Raw genomic sequence first — 20985 nt, 5'->3', positions numbered from 1 at the left:
ATTGTAGATTCCTCTCCTTGGCCTCTCCTCTTGGTCCATACTCCAACATGGAGGCCGGCAGTGCCCCCTAGCGGCGGCTGTACGTCAGAGCAGCAGACCTTCGTCCCTTTACCTCGGGTCATAACAAACATGTTTACGGGGGGTCGTTGGCGTGTGGAGCTGCCTTGGAGCTAAATATTAGCTCTTAAAAGCGGCAGGAGCGCGATGCTCGTTGCGACAGAAACACAGGACTTCCACGTCCCCGACAGCTGCTGAAGAAGCAGAGGTGAGGAAAAAACGCTCGCTAGCTGTTTTTATTTGAAAAAAGAACAACATGAACAAACGCTACCATGAGATGCTAACTGAAGCTAATCCGGCTAAGCTGCACTGTCAGGTTTGACTCTCTTGTCTTGTCAAATTCAGCATGTTCTCTCTCTTCTCCTTCATTCTCAATTTAAATTTTTTATGTTTCTGCCAAATTTAGCACAACGCTAACGCTACGCACACATTTATTTGCCTTACATTTAATTAATTTAGCTGTTTATTGTGTTTCATAGTTTCTAGACTGTTATTGCTTGAAGTGCGATATGCCCGATACTGTATATCGGGAGAGCAAACTGATACTGATAAATACTTCAAATGCGTTTTATATATATATATGTGTGTGTGTGTGTGTGTGTGTGTGTATATATATATATGTATACACACATATATATGTATATAGTATTTTTATATATATATATATATATATATATATATATATATATATAGAAAGAGAATATATTTAAAAATATTTAAAATGCTGAAAAATCAGAAAGCTTCTTTTAATCATTGAAAAATAAGCCCAGAGGGGTGATAATTAACTTTTAAGGATAATCTCAGAAATGATCAAGATACTGATGTAGATACAGTATAATTTAATATAATATAATATAATATAATGTAATATAAGTGTTGCAATGTGTGAATAAGAACCAGTTAAACAGAAGCAGAAGATCATCAGATGAGTTTATTACATACTGGTTGTGTGTGTAATAATTGGTTCAGATTCCTGAGGCTGTGTTTGTACATGCTTGGGGTTAGAAGTGTCATTTAGGATGTTTAATGTTATTTTTCCACATTGCACAATTGTTGTATGTATTTGTCTGTGTTACCTCAGCCCACGGGTTACAGTTTGTGCTTATGTTAGTGACTCCCTGTCTACAGTTTTTGACGCATCAATCAGAGGTTTTTTTGTGATGGGTGGTTAAATCTGGATTGATATGAATTTATTTTAATTCTGTTTTTTTGACCAGTTTAACCTGGGTTTCAATAATTTGACCAGTTTATCCCATTTAAATGGGTTATTGGCCAGTTCAACCAGGGTGTGTACAATTTCTTTGTCCGGTTTTACAATAGGTTTTTGTCCAGTTTAACCTATTTGAATGGTGTGTTTAACCCTGTTAAAATGTATTTTAACCCAAGTTTAAAAAGTTTTTTGACCATTTTAACAAATTATTATAATTATAACCCATTCATCCTGGCTTTATGTAAGTATTTATTATATATTAAATTCTTTTAACATATCTAAATTCTAAATTCTTCATGGGTTTAAACCGATTTTTGACCAGTTAAACCAATTTAGGAGTGTTTTTTTTCATCCATTCAACCTGGATGTTCATGGGTATTTGGCCTATTTGTTTTAAGCAGTATTTGTATTCAGTTTATACGGGAGTTTTGACCATTTTAACCTTGGGTTTTTAAATGAGTTTCGAGACCGGGCAAACACCAGGGTGGGAGTTGAGTACATGGAAACGTTTCATAATTATATATTAGTCACCTGTTCTTTTTTAAATAAGGCAGAACTCAGTGACGACATTTGATAACCTGCTGCCACTCACTCTGTCATGTAGGAGTGACTGAGCTGTCAAAAACATGCAGCTCATAGATAAGCAATTATCCGTTTTCATTGCTTTATTACAACAGCCCCACCCAACTCACCCACTCACTGTGAGTGTGACTTACACGCACGCTGTGTGTCTGCTCCAACTTTTAGGGTTACAACTTGACGTTTACCCGTTATAATGTTTTTTTTACCCATTTAACTTTGTTTTGACCTTGGTTTTCGACCAAGTTGACCCATTTAATAAATAGGACAGTGACCAGTTCAACCTCAGTTTAAATATACGACTACATTAAAATGTGCTTTGTTACGTGTCAGCAATGAAACTAATGCACAGAGTTGATCTGGAGCTGTCGTGAGTCGACTGCTTTGCTGAAATCTGAGTCAGCCTCAAACCTGGTGTAATGCTGTTGAACCTGTTGTGTTGTGTTGTGTTGTGTTTTTTCGTTTTTTATAACGCTGTATTAAAGGACAGAAGCAGCAGTGTTCACAGTCTGATCACGTCTGCTCTTCCTCCCGGTGTGACACAGGTGGGCAGGATGGCGGCGGAGCAGAAGGTTGCCGGCAGGTCCGGAGTTGCGATCTCCATGGTGCAGCAGATGCTGGCCTCTGGCACCGGGGCGGTCCTCGCATCTTTATGTGGTGAGTTTCGAAAGCCTCTTCATTCATTCTGAAGCTGCAACTCTTGTGGTAACCGAGTAATCGCTGGGTCCAAAAATGTAAATTTTCAAACCTCAAAATGTGTCGTTTTGACCACAAAACCAAAATGATTCAGTCTTCAATGATTTCTTTGTCACATGGAGCAAAGAAACCAGAAAATATTCACATTTTAAGAAGTTGAAAAATCACAGAAACTTGCTTCAATGAATTCCTTAATTATTAAACACTCAAACCTAGGAATCCATGATCAAAATAGTGAATAATCTTTGCAGCCCTAAAATGGATATGATGATTATCAATGCGACGACCTTTAAAACAGTTCATTTCATCTTAACTTTAAAAGTTAAAATAGTTTGAGTTTGTTTTGGACTCGTCTCACGTCCGTGCTCTTGTCCGCAGTCTTACCTCTGGACGTCGTGAAGGTTCGTCTGCAGACTCAACAAACGTTGTCCCACCAAGGTAGAGATTGAAATAATTTCACTATTTTCGCTGCCACGTTTGTGTGCAGATGTCATTTTAATCCTAAACCTATTTTTTTTTGTTGCCTCTTGTGACGGCTTCTTCTTCCTATGGCGTTGTTTCACAGCTGTAGCCGGTGCCTCTGCTCCCTCACCCTGCGCCGTCCATCCGTCCAAATGTGAGTATATCTGACGTGCATGTAACACAAATCATGTTTTATTTCCGTATTTTATTTTGCATTTACAGCAGTGGTCTCAAACTCAAATGACCTGTGGGCCACTGACTGTCTCATCTGGTCAGTCAAGTAAAAAAAAAAAAAAAGGCCAACTTTTTTGGGAAAAGCAACAGTTGCGGTGGACGTTATGAGCTCAGAATTACATATCAATATTCCGTATTATTTACTTTTTTAAATGTACTCTTGCCTCATGTGAGCTTTTCTGTCTTTTATCCATTATTCTGTACAACACTTTGGTCCACTGTGTTTGCTTTACAAATAAAGTTGGATTGGATTGGATATAATTTTAATATTCAACAATAAAAAAAACATATTTATGATGCAAAATTAATCTATGAAATCGATTGGAGGGCCACATGTGGCCCCCGGGCCACCAGTTTGAGACCCCTGATTTACAGTGTGTGGTCACTCTTGACTCTTTGAGAAGCACAAACACTTTTCATGAGTCCAGAGAAAAGTCCTATGTGCGGCTTTATATCCATATATACATTATATCCGAGTTGACCAAAGTGCTGTACATAAAACAATAAAAACGTAATGTAAAATCGATAAAAAAAACAAAAAACAAAGTCAATAAACAATATACATAAACATGTAAAACATTAACACTGCCAGCTCTTATATACATGGTCAGGTGAACGCCAAGGAGAAGAAGAAATTGGTTTTTAGTTGAGATTGAAAAACAGGCAGCAAGGAGCGAGTAAGACGTTGTGAAGCGTAGTAAAGCTGGACCCAAGGGTCAGGTCAAGTCTCTACAGGGTCTGGAATGTTTTCAGGAAGGGACCCCACACTTTCTGGAATGTCTTTAGACGTTATGCATGAATACCCACACACATTCTATATCAAAACGTGTGGTTTCATCAGGAATGGTGTGCCTTTACTCAGCGTTTCAAGTAACCATGGCGACAACAATCGCAAAAAAACTGTGAATAATTTCCACCAAAAACCCAGCCCACTTTGGAGCCTCACAGTGTCGTCATACTTTAACATAGAGACGTGGTTGAAGCTTTAAACGGGTCACAAGTCTTGACACTTTTCTTTTCCTAAATTTAAGTTCGATATCTATTACGGTTTTTAAACAATCATACTTTTTTATGTTTTTTTATGTTTTCAGATTTTATGAGTGCATATTGCATCAGCTGAGGTCTCTTAACATCAGCTGAGGTCTCTCTTCTCCTGCCCACAATTTCCAACCTACACGGATCATTTTTACATAAAAACGTTGCTGTGGTTGTTGTCTAAACCTGTGTTGTTTCCATTTTCATACGACCTAAAAGCTCAGAGAGTTCTAGTCAAACCTCCCATTGACTCCCATGTTAAAACACAGCTTTGAAGTTTTTAAACTCACAGCTGTTTTTCCACAACTGTAAATATGTGAGCCCCTGAAAGCCTCCTGACGCTCACAAATCAAACGTTTAATCTGAATCACCAACTGGAACCACATCCGATAAAAATAATGATCTAGTATCTAACATTTGTCAGATTATAAATGTTAATATACTTGCAATTATTTTGTCGGATGTCGACAGGGAAAACTTTGAGGAGCGAGTTCCAGACGGACGGACAGCAACTCCAAGCCTGTGACTGACGTTTTTTTTGTTGTTGTTGTTGTTGTCTTTCCTCATGGTCTGTGTTTGTCATGTGTGTCTCACACAGGGAAGTGTTTCGTTCACCGTAACAGACTCTTGAATCACATCTACGTCAGTCAGAACGCGACCAGCTGCACCAGGTGGTACAACACGCCAACGCATTTCAGTGGGACACTGGTGAGTTCTGGGAGAAAAAAAATAAAGTAAAATGAATCGTGAATAAACTGAAAATGTACTGTTTGTTTTTGTTCCTCAGGATGCTTTTGTGAAAATCATTCGACATGAAGGACTCGCGTCTCTGTGGAGCGGGCTACCACCAACCCTGTGAGCACTTTACATTGTTTTCCATGTCATGGATATGACTGGTATGCACTGGGGTTGGTTTTAAGGTGTGGATATTTAAGCTTTTCTGACATGTTCTTGTGTGTGTGTGTGTGTGTGTGTGTGCGCGTGCACAGTGTGATGGCCGTACCTGCCACTGTCGTCTACTTCACCTGCTACGATCAGCTGAAAGACCTCCTGACGTCCGGTCTGGGTCTCCAGGGCAGCCACACCCCTCTCCTCGCCGGTGCTACGGCAAGACGTAAGAGCACAAAGATGGTCACACTACGTTTATTTCCTGGATTACTGCTGTGTTTATTATTTAAAAAAAAAAAAAAAAAACTGTTGTAAGGCCACGTCCACAGGGAAACAGCACGTAGTGTAAACCATCTTTTTTTTCTTTGCCTTTTTCCTCAAAGTTCCCCCACGGTAAACGCGGCATAGTTTCAGGAAAACGTCTCCGTCCACTTAGAACCCGCCACAACCACTCGGAACGCTGTAGTACATAATACACCAGGACTAGCAACATAAAGGACAAAATGGAGAGTGTACAGTATTTACAAGACTTCAGGGTGACAAACTAATGTCTATGGGCCCTTAAAGCGAATGATATTAACACCAAAATAATCTGATAAATCCGATAATTAAGTGAACAGAGATCAGGAAGAACACTAAGAGACACAATAATAATTATTTTAAATTTGTTTAAATGGTTTATTAATTTCAGTTTTTGCTTGAAAATTCACATTCTTTGTGTGTTCATGTTATATTTGTTCCCTGACAGCTGAAGTAATCCATGATTCTCCTGTGTGTGTGTGTGTGTGTGTGTGTAGTGACAGTAGCGACGGTGGTCTGTCCTCTGGAGTTGATCAGGACTAAGATGCAGTCGCGGCGTTTGTCCTACAGTGAGCTGCGGATGGCGCTGCGCTCCGCTCTGGCCCAGGACGGCCCTCGGTGTCTGTGGAGAGGCTGGTCTGCCACCACGCTCCGAGATGTTCCCTTCTCTGGTGAGAGCAGCACCACACGACACGCTGCACTTGCCGTGTGTTCCTGAGAACCTGACGTGTTTGTCTTTCTCTGTGTGTGCACGTGTTTCCCCCGCAGCTGTTTACTGGTTTAACTATGAACTGGTGAAGGCTCATTTATGTGAACGGACAGGGGAACCTCAGGCCTCCTTCAGCATCAGCTTCTTGGCAGGAGCCATTTCTGGATCTGTGAGTACAACAGTGTTCACACACCATTCAAACACACACACACACACACACACACACACACCTGCACAAACCTGCACAAACCTGCACAAACCATGTGGCACTTTTCCATGATACAGCCCGGCTTGACGCAGTTTGGTCTGGTTTTCCATTACTTTAGTTCCTCATCAACGTCATCATAGCATGGCTGCGTGAAAATGCAGTGACATGGTTTTGGTTTTTGATTTAGTGACTTGTAAAGCAGTTGTTTTGGGTGTAACTGAATCATTAGAATCAGTGAACTGAAATACCACTGAACGTGGCCTTTCAGCAGTGCTGTCTCAAAATACACCAGACTCCTCTGTTAAATATTGACATTTTACTTAAACTTAACTGTTGGAGATTAACATTAATGCTTTCGGCATTTTTAAATCTTATTAACTTTAGTTGATCTACAGTTGTCAGACGTCACGCTCATGACTCTTCAGTGACGACACTCTCTGATCAATCAGAGGGATTTGGAATTATAAGTAGATTTTGGAATTATAAGTAGATTTTTGAGTAGATTTTGGAACTTTGAGTAGATTTTGGAACTATAAGTAGAATTCTGATCTACAGTTGGACATTGTAGGCTTTGATTCTTGTGTCGGCCGGCAGTCTGTTGATGTCACATTTTAGTATCGGCTTAGCTGAATCTCTTCAGAGCAGGAACCCAGTACCAGGTACCAGATACTGTCAATTCGCATTCTTGTCCTTGAAATTTAAGGGGAACTGGTCCTGGAAAGCCCTTGACTTTGATGTCAACCAAAAGCTGTAGGAACCCCGGTCATTTTAGTGGCCTTTAAAAGTCGTCCTGTTGTGAACTCGACGTAACCGATTGTGTCTGTCCCGGCATTCAGATTGCCGCCTTCCTGACGATGCCGTTTGACGTGGTGAAGACTCGGAGACAGATCCAGCTGGGAGACGTGGACATACGGGAAGGTCTGTGTGCTCACGTTCGTTTGATGTGGAGAAAATGTCACGCAGATAAAACGTGACGCAGATAAAAATCTTATGCCTTTACCGCCTGTTTTTTTTGTCCTAGTTTTCTCAAAGAATACCACAGCGTTGTCCACGTGGCGCACGATGAAGAAGATCCGGGCAGAGTTGGGCTACAGAGGCCTGTTCGCAGGTACAAACACGTTTTATGGAACGCTGAGTTTTTTCATGAAGCTTGTTCAGAGGTAAAGAAGTTTGTCATTCCCCTCAGGTCTCTTGCCCAGGGTGATCAGGGTGGCGCCAGCCTGTGCGATCATGATCAGCACATATGAGTTTGGGAAGAGTTTCTTCCAGGAGTGGAACATGAATCGAGAGCGCCCGGCACCCTGAAGGCTGCTCGTGCGACGCTGCATGTTTCCCAGATGCATACAGGACACATTTCTTTTCAGCTGCCTCGCAGCTGCCTCACACCAAAACACGTACTCAAAACAATTTTATTTTAAAAATGTAGTTTATTTAGGGGGTAAATTTTAGTTTATTTAGGGGGTAAAATTTAAGTAAATTATGAATGTAGGTTTTATCAGTTTGCATATATTTTTTAAAACAATCATGTTTCGTCACTTAATATACCTTAAACTTCAAACCTGGACACTGAGGGACTCACTGAGGACCAAGCCTATCACCGCATACATTTTCCAAATCGTGATAAATGTCATGTTCATTCCTGTTCATTTTTTTTTTGCTCCTGACTGAAAGTTGAAGGAACCAGTGAACTGTGCCGTTAGCCAGATATTCTGCACAATCTCCACATGAAGTGTCAAAAATGCTGTCGACCCCTTTCTTTAAATGGGTTATAATGCGATCGTATTGCGATAATTAATCAATTAATTAATGTGAATTCTGGCCACCAGCCTTACTGAGGTGTCCTTGATAATATTTGTGCTTGAAGGGACCTGGATCCCACAGACCTCCACATGTGCAACCCAGGACTTTAGAGGGGCGGGACTGTGCTGAAGAACACATTTTCCAGCTGTTTAAGCCGACTGTTAACACTTTCATGATGTCGTGCTTGTTTGGCGCTTCAACTTCTTTTTTAATGCCACCTACTGGACTGAAGTTGTAGTGCACTTTCCTATAAGACTCCTCCGCATGTCATCAGCCTGATTTCTTTTAAATACATTTTCCTTAACTTTGAGGTGCGGTTGGAAACGCAAAACCACACAGATTAGCAGGAATTATGTGTAGTTCTGAAGTTTTGATAATGACACTGAAGCCACTCGAGGGTGAGGTTTACTAAAGCTTGGTATGGGACATTTTTTTTGTTTTTACTACATCCACACTGTTGCATGCATGCAAAGGGAAATGTCGCCATACCCGTGTTTTCCGCATGGCCTGATATCACTTGCATGACACGCAGCTGAGAGAAGAAGCTAGTCACCGTGCTACAATCGCCGTATCGACTTTAACCTGGATGTTAAAGTTCCTGTAAAGTTCTTGAACGAAGAGTTTCTCCTTCAACACAGAAAAATGTGCTAATAACCACTTTGCCAAATTTGAATGATTTTGGTGTCAGTTTAATGACGTACTGTACACAAACCCTGTTTGTGCTGACTTTTGTTTCTTTAGTCTTTGTTTTTAACATCGCGGTGTAGACACAGAAAGATGAATAAATAAACTGCTGATTAAAAATCGCTCAGGGTTGAGTTATGACAATAATGAATCCACTGCGTCGCTGAGCCACATTTTTAGACCAAGGAAGCGGTCTAAAATAATAATTATTATAATAATAATAATAATGTAAAATGAGAAGAGGAGAAACTCCTGCGTTTGCTTTACATGGACTTTTAACGCACATGGAAGTATGGAATTCAGATTTGTGTCGAATATTACATTAGAATACACAAAATAAAAATAGCGACAAATTGTAAAATGCAATCATTTTGAATGATTAAAGCGATATTTTGATTTTGTGGTTTCATTTTTATTTTTGCTCGATTCAAAAAGTGTTGTTTGATAATAATTTGATACAAAAACTAATTCCACACACAGAGAAGATTTGAATATTTCGATCATTTTAAAAGCACTTTACATTTGCAACACAAGAGCTGACAAAACAAAAATCACAATAAACAATTTTTTTGTTTTGTTTTAAACGTCCGTTGAATGTTTTTCTCTGTTCTCGAAGGTGAAAGGTTTTTAGTGGTGCATGGGTACATTTTTATATTTAAACATATCAGAAGAATAAATGACTGCTGAAAAAAGACATGAATGAAAGCCACTGCAGCTAAAAGATGTTCATCTTCTCTCTGTTTTCCATCATTCTGTTCAATGAAACAAAAATGTTGCCGCCTGAATTTAAAAGATGTGCTTTGTTTTTTTTATTATGAATGAAATGGAGTAAATAAAGAGGTAAAAGAGCTTGAATTGTGTGTGATTTATTTTTCAAAGATGATAGTCATTAAAAGTACTAAAGAGTACAAATATACATAACAAAAAGGAAAATTGCATTTTTATTTTGATCCCGTTGATGTATTGCACAAATCAATTGGACTAGAAAAATGAAAATATCAACATAATGTCAACATGTTAATGAGTCATTCTAAAAAAACAAAAGTCCAAATCCATACAGAAAAAAATCATCATAATAAAAATAAATTAAATATTTACAATAATCAAATAAGTTAAAAAACAATTCAAAAATATCAATAAAAAATTTGTTGCAATAAATATTAATAAATATTATATTAGCTATTAAAATAAATGAATAAAATAGCCAAAGTCAAAATCAATATAAAAACGAGTTGTTTTTTTAAAGTTACAAAAAATAAAACACATTTATTTTAAAATAGTACTTATACGTTCATACAAATGAATCGTTAAATCTCTATTATTTTTGTTTCATAAGGTTTTTTACGCTTCAAGGCTTTTATTTTGTTACAAAAATATAAACATATGAAACGGTGACACCTAGTGGCTGCTGAGTTCATGACACCATATTTGAGCTGGTTGAAACTGCGGTGGGCGTGTTCTTGTCGAGGACAATCCCGCGAGATTTCGCTCAGGTATAAAGGAGCGATGATCCCTCGAATCAGGCCTCTTTCAAATCGGACTGGAGACAAAATGGTGAGTTCTCCCTAAACGCAGCCGCTGTCGTTCTGGACAATCTCCGTATCATCGTCGCCATCCGTCAAATCTTGATTATTTTATTATCTTCACCCGCTTTAACACACATCCAGTGTTAACGTTTTACATTTATTTGTACATTTTTTATCTTTTTAGCCACACTTGCATCGCACGCACAGACCCAAAATGGCTGCATGGCGTTTACCGATAATACATGTGTGTTTTTAAGATACTGTCGCAGTTTAACGGTCCAAATGTACGCACACATGTCAGAGAACACTCTAGACATTAATTGAAGACGGTAAAATTAGTTGACTTATTTGTTTTTGTATGATTTTTTTTTATATAGGCAAGACCCGCTCATTCATTGAAGCTAACTATGCTAACATCGTGTAGGTGCAAAAACCAGATTCCACCAACAGCGATTGACGAGAAATTAACGCACGTGCCCGGATATTAAGAGTGACGTGATGAAACTTACTGTGTCTTTTCCTCCATCAGTCCCACCGAAAGTTTTCGGCTCCGCGCCACGGTTCCCTGGGCTTCCTCCCCCGAAAGAGGAGTCGCCGCCACCGCGGTAAGGCCAAGAGCTTCCCCAAGGATGACCCGAACAAACCCGTCCACCTGACCGCCTTCCTGGGCTACAAGGCCGGCATGACCCACATCGTCCGTGAGGTCGACAGACCCGGATCAAGTAAGTCAAAGCAGACTTTAAGCAAGCAATGAAAACGTTTAATATTGTCCACGTGTTTTTATTGAAGGTTGATAATGTTTATGGAGATAGTCGATGGCATAAATAAGTCACGTGATTATACACTTAAGTTAAACATGTCTATTGGATTTGTGCTTTGGAACTATTTTTCAAAATTGTTTTAATTTTAAGAATCTTATGCCCATATTTCAAAGCTGCGTGAAACAAACTTATATCTGCTTTTAAAGTGTTTGAAAAGCACACTAAACTTAACTTTCACATGATAGACTAGTGTGCTGCATTGCACTTAATTCATAGTGTAAATACCATCGTTTAGTAACAAGGGGCACATAAGTGAAATGATTCCTACAATCCCCCTGCTAAACACGTTTTCAGTTAAAATGGCTCCAGTGTTTTTTCACACACCACGTGGGAAAATTCGGAGTCATAAATGAATTGGCTGACTGATGCCCCCTTCTGGCACTACAGAGTTAATCAAGACTGTATATAGGTGAGTGGATAGCAGTTTTAACACTTGACAAACTGATGTCTATTCTCATCCTGATTTCTACTTAAACTATTTACACCAGTATTTCAGTTGTGAAAAGCTTTAGTTTTAATTGTATCATCTGTTAGTTGATACACATGCTAGTGTAGTGTAGTGCTTATGTGCACTGAAGCTGTGCAGCTTATAAACAAGATGCTGAGGTTGCTCATAGGATCCAGACTAAACTTCAATCTGAAATTGTGTCATTACTGTAACTATTTACTATCTTGACCAGGATTCCCTGGAAGAAGAGATCTTGGATCTATCACTTTACAGGCTAAATAAAGGATAAATAAAAATTTAATTGCTTGTTGTATGTGCAGAACAAATCAGGTTTCCAGTGTAGAACACACAGTGAAGTGGGGTTTTAAAGCAATTTTCTCTGAAGCTTTCTGGAAACATGGTGGCTCTGCCTGTGATGAGATTCTCGACGGGCGGACAGAATGGGTTAAAAGCCCTTGCTGAATGTCGAGCACTGAGCGCAGTCTGTACCATGACGAGTTGATCTGTGTGGTCAACTCTACTGTTTAAGACCCTGATGTTAACGCCGTCCTGGTTTGTGTTTTTTCTCTCCAGAGGTGAACAAGAAGGAAGTGGTGGAGGCCGTGACTATCGTGGAGACTCCTCCCATGATGGTTGTCGGTGTCGTTGGCTACGTCAACACTCCCCGCGGTCTGCGTTCCTTTAAGACCATCTTCGCCGAGCACATCAGTGACGAGTGCAAGCGTCGCTTCTATAAGAACTGGTGAGGCTTGGTTCATGTTAGCTGCTAGTTAGTGTTTTGAAGCAGTTAGTTGCTCAGTGGAAATTATAAAGTTTTGTTTTTTCACTTGAGTGAGTCTAACATGACGGTGGCCCCCTGGTGGCAGCTCCGCTCAGGTGCCTCGTGCCCTGATGAGCTCCGGGCTCCTCTGGCCAGTGGAAAGTGCTTCTTAGAAACTGAGCCATGAGCCAAAAAATGTGCACCAGCTGAACCAAGCCCACGCTCGTCCTCACGGAGAGCAAAGTGGGGCAGGCAGCTGCGCGCTGTGTTCTTCCTCTGATCCTCTGTGGTCATGAAGAACCTGTGCCAACACATGTGTCCTCTCCTCCTGCCACGCTGCGCGCTCTCAGGTACAAGTCCAAGAAGAAGGCCTTCACCAAGTACTGCAAGAAGTGGCAGGACGATGACGGAAAGAAGCAGCTGGAGAAGGACTTTGCCGCCATGAAGAAGTACTGCCAGATCATCCGTGTCATCTGCCACACACAGGTTGGTACGATTACCAGGTGTCAGTGTCTTTAAAGCTTGTTTGTCAGTGATGAGACCACGGAGCTTGCGTCAGGCATGGCGCCCGACACATATGAGGATATCTTCCATGCTGCCTTCCTTCTGAGACTTCGGTTAAAGCTGCAGTGTAACTTCTAGTGCTTTTGTCCATTAACTACGGCTATGGAATCACATGATGTGCCCAGGCCTGTGATAATGTTGAATTTTCAACTATTTTTATAACTTTACTAAAATGGGTGAGGTATCGGCTTATCCAGGCTGATTTACATTTAAAGAGGACACACTACAGCTTTAACATTTCACAATCAGCTGAAAGTCTACATATCGTGTGTATGTTGATGTGGGTTTATCTACTGTGTTCAGATGCGTCTGCTGCCCCTGAAGCAGAAGAGGTCTCACCTCATGGAGGTGCAGCTGAACGGAGGAACAATCTCTGATAAGGTGGACTGGGCCCGCGAAAAGCTGGAGCAGGCTGTGCCCATCAACACCGTCTTCACCCAGGACGAGATGATTGACGTCATCGGTGTCACCAAGGGTCACGGATACAAGGGTAAAGAACCTTCTGGACTCTGCTCGCTCACATTTAAGATGATAAACGTTTTCTTGTCTTCATCACATCCCAATGTTGACTCTGTTGTCCGCTCCCTCTCTCAGGCGTCACCAGCCGTTGGCACACAAAGAAGCTCCCTCGCAAGACCCATCGTGGTCTGCGTAAGGTGGCGTGCATCGGCGCGTGGCATCCCGCACGTGTGGCCTTCTCTGTGGCCCGTGCCGGTCAGAAGGGCTACCACCACCGCACAGAGATCAACAAGAAGATCTACAAGATCGGCCAGGGCTACCACACCAAGGAGGGAAAACTGGTGAAGAACAACGCCTCCACCGAGTACGATCTGTCCAACAAGAGCATCAACCCTCTGGTAAGTTAACATAATGCGTCTTTGTCCAAGCATCGACTGTTGGGTCTGTGGAAGCACATGAAGCTCACTGACGTTGTCTTTTACAGGGTGGATTTGTCCACTACGGAGAAGTGACCAACGACTTTGTGATGGTGAAGGGCTGTGTCGTAGGGACCAAGAAGAGGGTGCTGACTCTGCGCAAGGTGAGGACACAATAAATACTCACCGAGTCATGAATGGGCAAGTTCTCAAAGAACTGAATTCTGGTCCGGTGCCTTTTTTTCATAACTTATCCAACCATGAATTTAGTTTTCAAACCAACATGTCTGTTAACTGTCAACTCAAGCAACAGAATCTCTTTAAATCATTATTTATTTTTTTTTAGAATGAATGCTCTGAATTCTGTATGAAATGACATTTTTGTAAAGATTAGTCTAATTGAAAAAATCTGCCAGGCACCCAAACACTGTTGCTAGTGCTGATTTGGTAAATGATGCAGCGTTTTGACAACATTCTGCTCCTGTTCCTCAGTCTCTGCTGGTGCAGACCAACCGCCGCGCCATGGAGAAGATCGACCTCAAGTTCATCGACACCACCTCCAAGTTCGGCCACGGCCGCTTCCAGACTGTGGAAGAGAAGAAGGCCTTCATGGTAAGAACTGAACTCATTTTTAATCTTTGCAAAAGTCCACTCGTCTGCGATCAACTGACCAAACGAACGTCAGTGGCCTCCGGGTCGTTGGAGTTTGACGCCCCTGGAGTTAAACGGTCTTCAAAAGCAGCAGCAGATGTTAAAGTGTTTGTCCTGCACTGTTCGTAACCTGGTTCAGTCTTCAGTGTGAACTCGGGTTCCATTCCAGTGCTATAGTGAGCTCCGGTGAGGCAGGGGAGCAGTGTCTGTATTGTGCTTGCTCCCTGTTCACTCTCTGGAAACAGTTATTTTCTGACGCTGCAGCATCTTCGGTCATCGTCGCACACTTGAGCTCATTGTTCTGTTTCCTCTTCTCTACAGGGACCACTCAAGAAAGACACAGTCACCAAGGAGGAGACGGCTTAAAGTCCACCATGACGAACCAGAGAATCTGCTGCGTCCACTCACCATCACTGTGTGCAGATTTATTTAATAAAAAAGAAAATGGTTTTAAGTCTGTTTTATTCAAGTCATTCACTTTGTGTCGCTCAGGTTTGGGCATACATTTAATTTTTATGCTGCTTCCATTAATTTCAGTAGTTATCTGAACAAACAGTAAGGGCTTTTAAGCATGATTTTTAAATCAACCTGCAGACAAGATTGTGGTTGAGTCCAACAGTTCCTGAGTCTTGAGGCTAATTTTATTTTTAAAATAACTAGTTGGGTTTAAAAGCTTGTTAAAACACTGGGAATTAAGTTTCAGAGTAAATTGACCATCTCAGTCAGAACTTCAATTCAACTGATAAAATGATTCTTTTGTGCATGTTAATTTTTAAGCAAAGAAACCAGAAAATCTGTCACATTTAAAATTGCTCAGTTGATCAATAACTGCTGAATTGTTACTTGGCTATGAAATGGGTTTTTGTTTTTAATGTGACATTAAAGGCACCACAGATTGCTGTAGATTGATTATAGGTCATGTGAGGAACCTGTTAATCCTTCAGATTATTAGATTAAATAGCTTTATTTATCTCACAGTGGAGAGAAAACGGCGTTACAGCAGCTCAACAATAGATAAAAACAAACAATATACAAGTAGTGCAAGTATGAAGTTCACATATATAAGTATAAATGTAAATATACATATGTAAATATACATATTTAATAAGGTGCAATTATATCTGTGCCTTTGTAATATGAGGTTAACATGCATTGAAACACCTTGAGCACCCTTCAGGATGGAAACGGGAAAAATTGATTGCACCAAAAGCTGGTCAGACGTTACTGACCAAGACAAACAGTCCACCGTAACATGTCCTCAAGAGGAAGTTGTTCGTTTTGGTGATTTGTACCCCATGTAAATGGGTGAACCTGGCGACGTGTACTAGACGCAGCAAAGGTGAAAAATTGTAGAACGGTTTTATGGATTCAAAACAGTTGTTGTGGCAACCCTCTGCATTTTGGTAGATTTTGAACATTCGCCAGAAAGAGGAAGTGCCCTATGACTTCGACATTGAGTTCCATCGAATTTCCCGAAACTTGGTGGGAAGATGTCCTAGACCAAGACGAACAGAAACGATAGATTAAATAAAAGTCTGAGTGAGGGAGACATTGAGGTCAGGGAACTCCTGCACTACCAGACTTGCGTTGGGACGCAAGGGCCCTATCATGACTGCATGGGGACGCGAGGGCACTATCATGACTGCGTGGGGACGTGAGGGCACTATCATGACTGCGTGCAGTCCCAGTTTAGTTTGATTCCACATTTGGGCTTTGTCCTCATGTCCCATCACACCTTAAAATGGCTGATTATGGGTTAAAGACCTGGTTTTAGGATTAGGATGCATGTCCCCGCTAAGGATGTTGATGTAAGGATGTGTGTGTGTGTGTTTCAGGTATTACTGATGTTGTGGGGACCTAAATCTGTTTATACTGTCTTATGGGGACAAATTCGTGTCCTTAAAGACCTAAATTCTTACATTTTAAGCTGAAGATGTAGTGTATGGTAAGGTTAAGGGCTAAAGTTAGTAGTAGTGATGGTTAAGACTGTGTGTGGGGGGCAGTGAGTTAGTCTGGACTCTGGCAGACTGCAGCTCCTGCTGCACCTCTGCACCGTGACATCAGTATTCCAGACCCGTCTGTGGACACGGCGTCCTCTGAGCTCCTCCTCCTCCTCCTCTGTCCCCATCGTTCCTTCTCACCACCAGAGGGCAGAGCACCACTTTGGTTCCTCTGCTCTTCATCTTTTCATGTCTTTTGAACTGTCCACTGTCCTCTGTCCTCTGTCCTCACACTTGGCAAAACCCAAGATACAAAGTTTAGTTTTTTTACTTACACTTACTTACAGAAACACGATCGACTCTGAGGATTGACTGCCACTTCTGACCTCTGAACTCTGACCTCTGGAATGCAGCAATAGTGTCCCTGTTTTCTTTATTAGGTGGGAATGCTGAGTCAGTCCACACACACACACACACACAGTCTAACAGTGAGATAAAAACATGAAACATGTTCTTAATTAATCATGGACCTGAGGGTCTCACTGCCCCAGAAGTCAGAAAGGTCATTGGTCAGTTTGATATGAGATGATGTAACGACACAGCCTGTCACGCTCAGAGAGAGAGAGAGAGAGAGAGAGTGAGAGAGAGAGAGAGAGAGAGAGAGAGAGGATTGTCCTGCTACTTCTCTACATCTACAATTATTTACTTCTATAAAATCCACTTCCTCTGTGCCCACTGTGTGTTTTATTGACACCCACAGGCTGTACACTAAATAATAATTATTACACTGTAATTCACAGGCTGTGATTTAAACATCATTATTATGTGATTTGTGAGGATGGAAAGCTTAATAAACCTCAGTGAAGCTGCTTCGTCATTTGAAAACAAGACTGACAACTTAATCTCACGAAACCACATCATTTATGACGATATTGTATTCTCGATTAAGTTGTGAGTCATCTCTGACACGAACGAGAGAAAGACTGTCATGTTTGTCGCTTTATTTTGCCCTTTTCTGACAGTAAACTCACTTACTCTCCCACACCAAAGTCCATAGAGAATATCTGTGATCTTAGCTCGCGGGGACACAGGAGCTGCTGGTCTACTGCTGCCTCGTGTGGTCACTTTGTGTCACTGACGTCAGTCTGAATGAAGGATCTGATACACTGAAATCATTAAAATAACACATTTGAACTTAGTGATGGAGGCAGCAGTGGATCAACTAATGTGTGTGTGATGTTCAAATCACTGATTTTCTCTATGAGATTTGGTGTGGGAGAGTGAGCGGTTCACTTTCCTGTTGTTCCATTCATTCACACACACACACACACACACACACACACCTCACTAAAGCTGGTGCTGTTATTGCAAACCTGTGTTTCCTTCTCTCAGGAAAACAACACACTCTTCTGGAAAGAAATTCCAGTTTTACAGGCATCTTCCATTTTGGGGGACATTTTTCGTTGTGTTCAACTTGAGCGACTGAAGGAACCACACGCCATGATGTCACTCGGGAAGAATCTTTATTCCTCGAGAGTCATGATTTGTCGCATGTTCGAATTTTGCAAACCATGAGGTCCGTTTCTTACATACCGTCTTCGGTCTTCACAGGATTGGCAATGGCGTGATTTCCATCGCTTTGTGGGACTGACGCTAAATTACTTCGTAATCTCATCGTTACTGTGTGGAAAAAACCGTACCAACAAAAACAAACAAACAAAGCCAGCGTTGTGGGATAAAAGGTGTGTGAGAGACACGCAGTGAAACGTGGTGATTTGCTCCCCCTAGGGTTCGTATTTTATTTATCAGGACTTGATGCATCCAAGTATAGGATCATTCGGTTTTGGCACCTTTTAAAGTTTTCATTTTTCAAATTGAACAGCACATTTAAAAACAAAAAAACAAAAACCCAAAAATAAAAGAAATGACTAAGGCTGAGTGAGTTTTAAAAATAAAAACACACAAAAAAATATACATGTTATTTATAAATATTTTCCATGACGAAATCAATCCAAACCATTTTAAAAAAAGCAGTTTTTCTCACAAAAGCAATAAAATGACCTAAATAATTAGTTAAAAAATGAAAGTACACATGAAAACATTAATACTTTTAGCATTTTTTTGCTTTCCCCCTTAATTTGCTGTAATTTCATAGCATGCATTTAATTTCTGAACTTGTGAGTCACGAAGCTTCTCTCGTACAATCTTGTTTTTGTGTTTGGCGTCCTCTTCTTTACCTCCACCTCTGCTCCTTCCTTTTTTCTTTTTTTTTAATTCTGCAGAAGTCGTGTGTGGAGTCTCCACTTTGTGAACTTTGACCCCTTTGGTTGTTGGCTACGACCCCTCCTGGAACCCCAGGGAAAAAGAAAGCGAACAGGGACTGAGAAAAAGACGAGAAGGTTCTGTTAAAAGAATAGATATTATTCTACTGTCTGCCTCGGTCTCCGGTGGAAAAAGGCCTTCACTTGTTCTCGACCTTCAAATGAACAGATACTAAAAGAGTCTTTTCTCGTGTTTATCAACAGCACTTGGTTTAGTTATAACTTGTTTTTTTTTTGCTTCGGTGAAGTCTTGTAACTCTTGATTATTAACATAATAATTTATTTATAAAAGTAATACATATTTAGTACCTTTGTTAGAGATTACAGATTGGGCTAATTCATACTGAATCCCAAACTGTAACAATTCACAGTTTTAATGCAAAAAACAAAAAAAAGAGTTAATAAATAAAATAAGTCTGGCTGAGGAAGAGCTCGACCTGTTGCTCCATCCAAACTAAGCCAGAATGTCCATGTGGACCCCATAAGGGTTGACAATACGGGTCCTATGTGGGTTTGTCCTTCGTTTCCATGTTGGCTCCACCCGTGTTTGCCGAAATTGGCTTCCCACGTGGGTTAGGGTTAGGGTTAGAAATCATGTGAAACCTGCATGACTTGCCCACTTCAATCCCATACCCACTTAGTACCCAGGTAGCCTAGAAAGTTTACCAAGTTTACCAAGCTTGTTGTCAGAAAACCTGGGTAGGGCCACCATGGATAATCCCTCTTGGGACCCCAATTGCCAGCCCTAATACTACCCTTAAGGGGCCCAATGGACTGGCTGGCTGGGTGGCGATGAGATCATGAACTTAGCTCGTTCAATAATTTCCCCACCCCCCATAAGGGTTATGTTCTGGCTGACAATTCGGGTGCCAAGCGGGTTTGCCCGTGGTTTCCATGTTGGCCTCACCCGTGTTTGCCGAAATTGGCTTCCCATTTGGGGCCCATTTTACTGAAACCACGTGGGACCTGTATGACTTGCCCACTTTAATCCCCCTGCCCACTTAGTACCCAGGTAGCCTAGAAAGCTTACCAAGTTTACCAAGCTTGAAGTGGGCAAATGTGGGTAGGGCCACCATGGACAAATCCTCTTGGGAGCCTAATTGTCAGCCCACAAATAACCCTTGTGGGACCCACATGGACTGGCTGGCTGGGTGGCAATGAGATCATGAACTTGGCTCATTTCCTATTTCCCTCACCCAGCTTCCCTTCCATAAACAAACTCTTCGCTAAAGATACGACAGAGCTAGCTCTTTTGGTACAACCTGACCCATTCTTACTCCAGGAACATCGCAGACCCGTTGAAACACCCTCAGCAGTGGAAATGGAAAACGTCATGCACCTGAACAAAAACAACTAATGTCTATAAACATGGAAATCCATCATCTCCGGGGGGGTGGGGGGTGGGGCGTACCGCACCCACTGGGGTTCCCATGTCTCCTGGTCTTCACTCACCGTCACGGCCGGCCTGACCTGACCTGTGTCCACTCCCTCATACTGGCGTGGTTCGGCGATTCGCTGTGTTGGTGTGACTCGAGTCTTTCAGGTCCTTCTGGATGCAGTTGTGGACCTGCAGGAAGTTGTGGTCCCTCTCAGAGTTGTAGGTGGCGGTGGGTGTGCCGGAGGACTTGAGGGTGTCCCGCGGCAGTGTGTACATTGAGATCTCCGTGGACGGCAGCGCACTGAAGCCCTTGAGGCCCACAGGTGAGGTGTCGCGGGAGTGCGACGGATCTGTGGAGCGGGAAGAGGAGCGCGAGCGGCGTCTGTAGCGGTAGCGGTAGCTGGGGATTCGTGTTATGGCCGAGCCTTGGAGGTAGTCGGCCGCGCGCGCCCCTATTCGCAGCTGCCGATGGCGGTCGATGAACATGTGCACGGCTAAGACGCCCACCATCTCAGCCATGATGAAGGAGAGTGCGCCGAAGTAGAAGGACCATCCGTAAGAGTAGCTATTCTTCTTGGAGTCACTTTTTGAAGGGTCCCCCGCATTGGCTGATATGTACACGATGATCCCAATGATGTTACTCAGACCTGAGAGTTGCAGAGAGATGGATTATGGGTAGAGAGTTCATGAAGAAGAAAAAAAGAAGGGAAGATTGAAATTATAATCCAGGATGAACTCCAGGATGTTTGTGTTTGTTTGAGTTCCAAGATATTGTTTCCTCACTTCGTTCCTTCTTCTTTTCCTCACTTCCTTCTCTTCCTCACTTCTTTCCTTCTTCC

The 20985-nt window shown here is 41.7% G+C and overlaps 3 protein-coding genes and 2 non-coding genes across 5 annotated transcripts in view; 4 read left to right on the top strand and 1 right to left on the bottom strand.

Annotated features, from left to right (window-relative positions):
- Window positions 1–109: 109 nt before the first annotated feature.
- slc25a39 (solute carrier family 25 member 39) lies at window positions 110–9717 on the top strand. Its single transcript, XM_058652675.1, has 12 exons — window positions 110–265; window positions 2392–2503; window positions 2921–2980; window positions 3108–3158; window positions 4872–4981; window positions 5061–5128; window positions 5263–5387; window positions 5959–6132; window positions 6230–6339; window positions 7215–7296; window positions 7400–7486; window positions 7565–9717. The coding sequence occupies exons 2-12, from the start codon at window positions 2401–2403 to the stop codon at window positions 7681–7683; spliced, it is 1089 nt and encodes a 362-aa protein (XP_058508658.1). The 5' UTR covers window positions 110–265; window positions 2392–2400; the 3' UTR covers window positions 7684–9717.
- A 633-nt stretch (window positions 9718–10350) lies between these two features.
- On the top strand, window positions 10351–14961 carry rpl3 (ribosomal protein L3). The gene is made up of 9 exons (XM_058652671.1): window positions 10351–10416; window positions 10918–11110; window positions 12231–12399; window positions 12768–12903; window positions 13285–13471; window positions 13576–13838; window positions 13925–14020; window positions 14349–14468; window positions 14829–14961. Exons 1-9 carry the CDS (start codon window positions 10369–10371, stop codon window positions 14871–14873), a joined length of 1257 nt encoding a protein of 418 aa, XP_058508654.1. The 5' UTR covers window positions 10351–10368; the 3' UTR covers window positions 14874–14961.
- LOC131442892 (small nucleolar RNA U83B) lies at window positions 12942–13033 on the top strand. Its single transcript, XR_009233434.1, has one exon. It is a non-coding gene; the product is annotated as a small nucleolar RNA U83B (small nucleolar RNA).
- LOC131442890 (small nucleolar RNA SNORA54) lies at window positions 14622–14754 on the top strand. Its single transcript, XR_009233432.1, has one exon. It is a non-coding gene; the product is annotated as a small nucleolar RNA SNORA54 (small nucleolar RNA).
- Window positions 14962–18218: 3257 nt separating the features above from the next.
- The window catches only part of cacng2a (calcium channel, voltage-dependent, gamma subunit 2a), a 40653-nt gene continuing 37886 nt past the window's right edge, over window positions 18219–20985 (bottom strand). Inside the window, exon 4 of the mRNA XM_058652677.1 lies at window positions 18219–20793. Within this exon, the coding sequence (XP_058508660.1) occupies window positions 20258–20793 (536 nt within the window). The 3' untranslated portion in view covers window positions 18219–20257. The remainder of the gene's footprint in view (window positions 20794–20985) is intronic.

The sequence above is a fragment of the Solea solea genome, chromosome 16 (assembly GCF_958295425.1).
Source record: "Solea solea chromosome 16, fSolSol10.1, whole genome shotgun sequence".
Classification (NCBI taxonomy): Eukaryota; Metazoa; Chordata; class Actinopteri; order Pleuronectiformes; family Soleidae; genus Solea; species Solea solea.
This window is presented reverse-complemented; position numbering and strand designations above follow the sequence as displayed.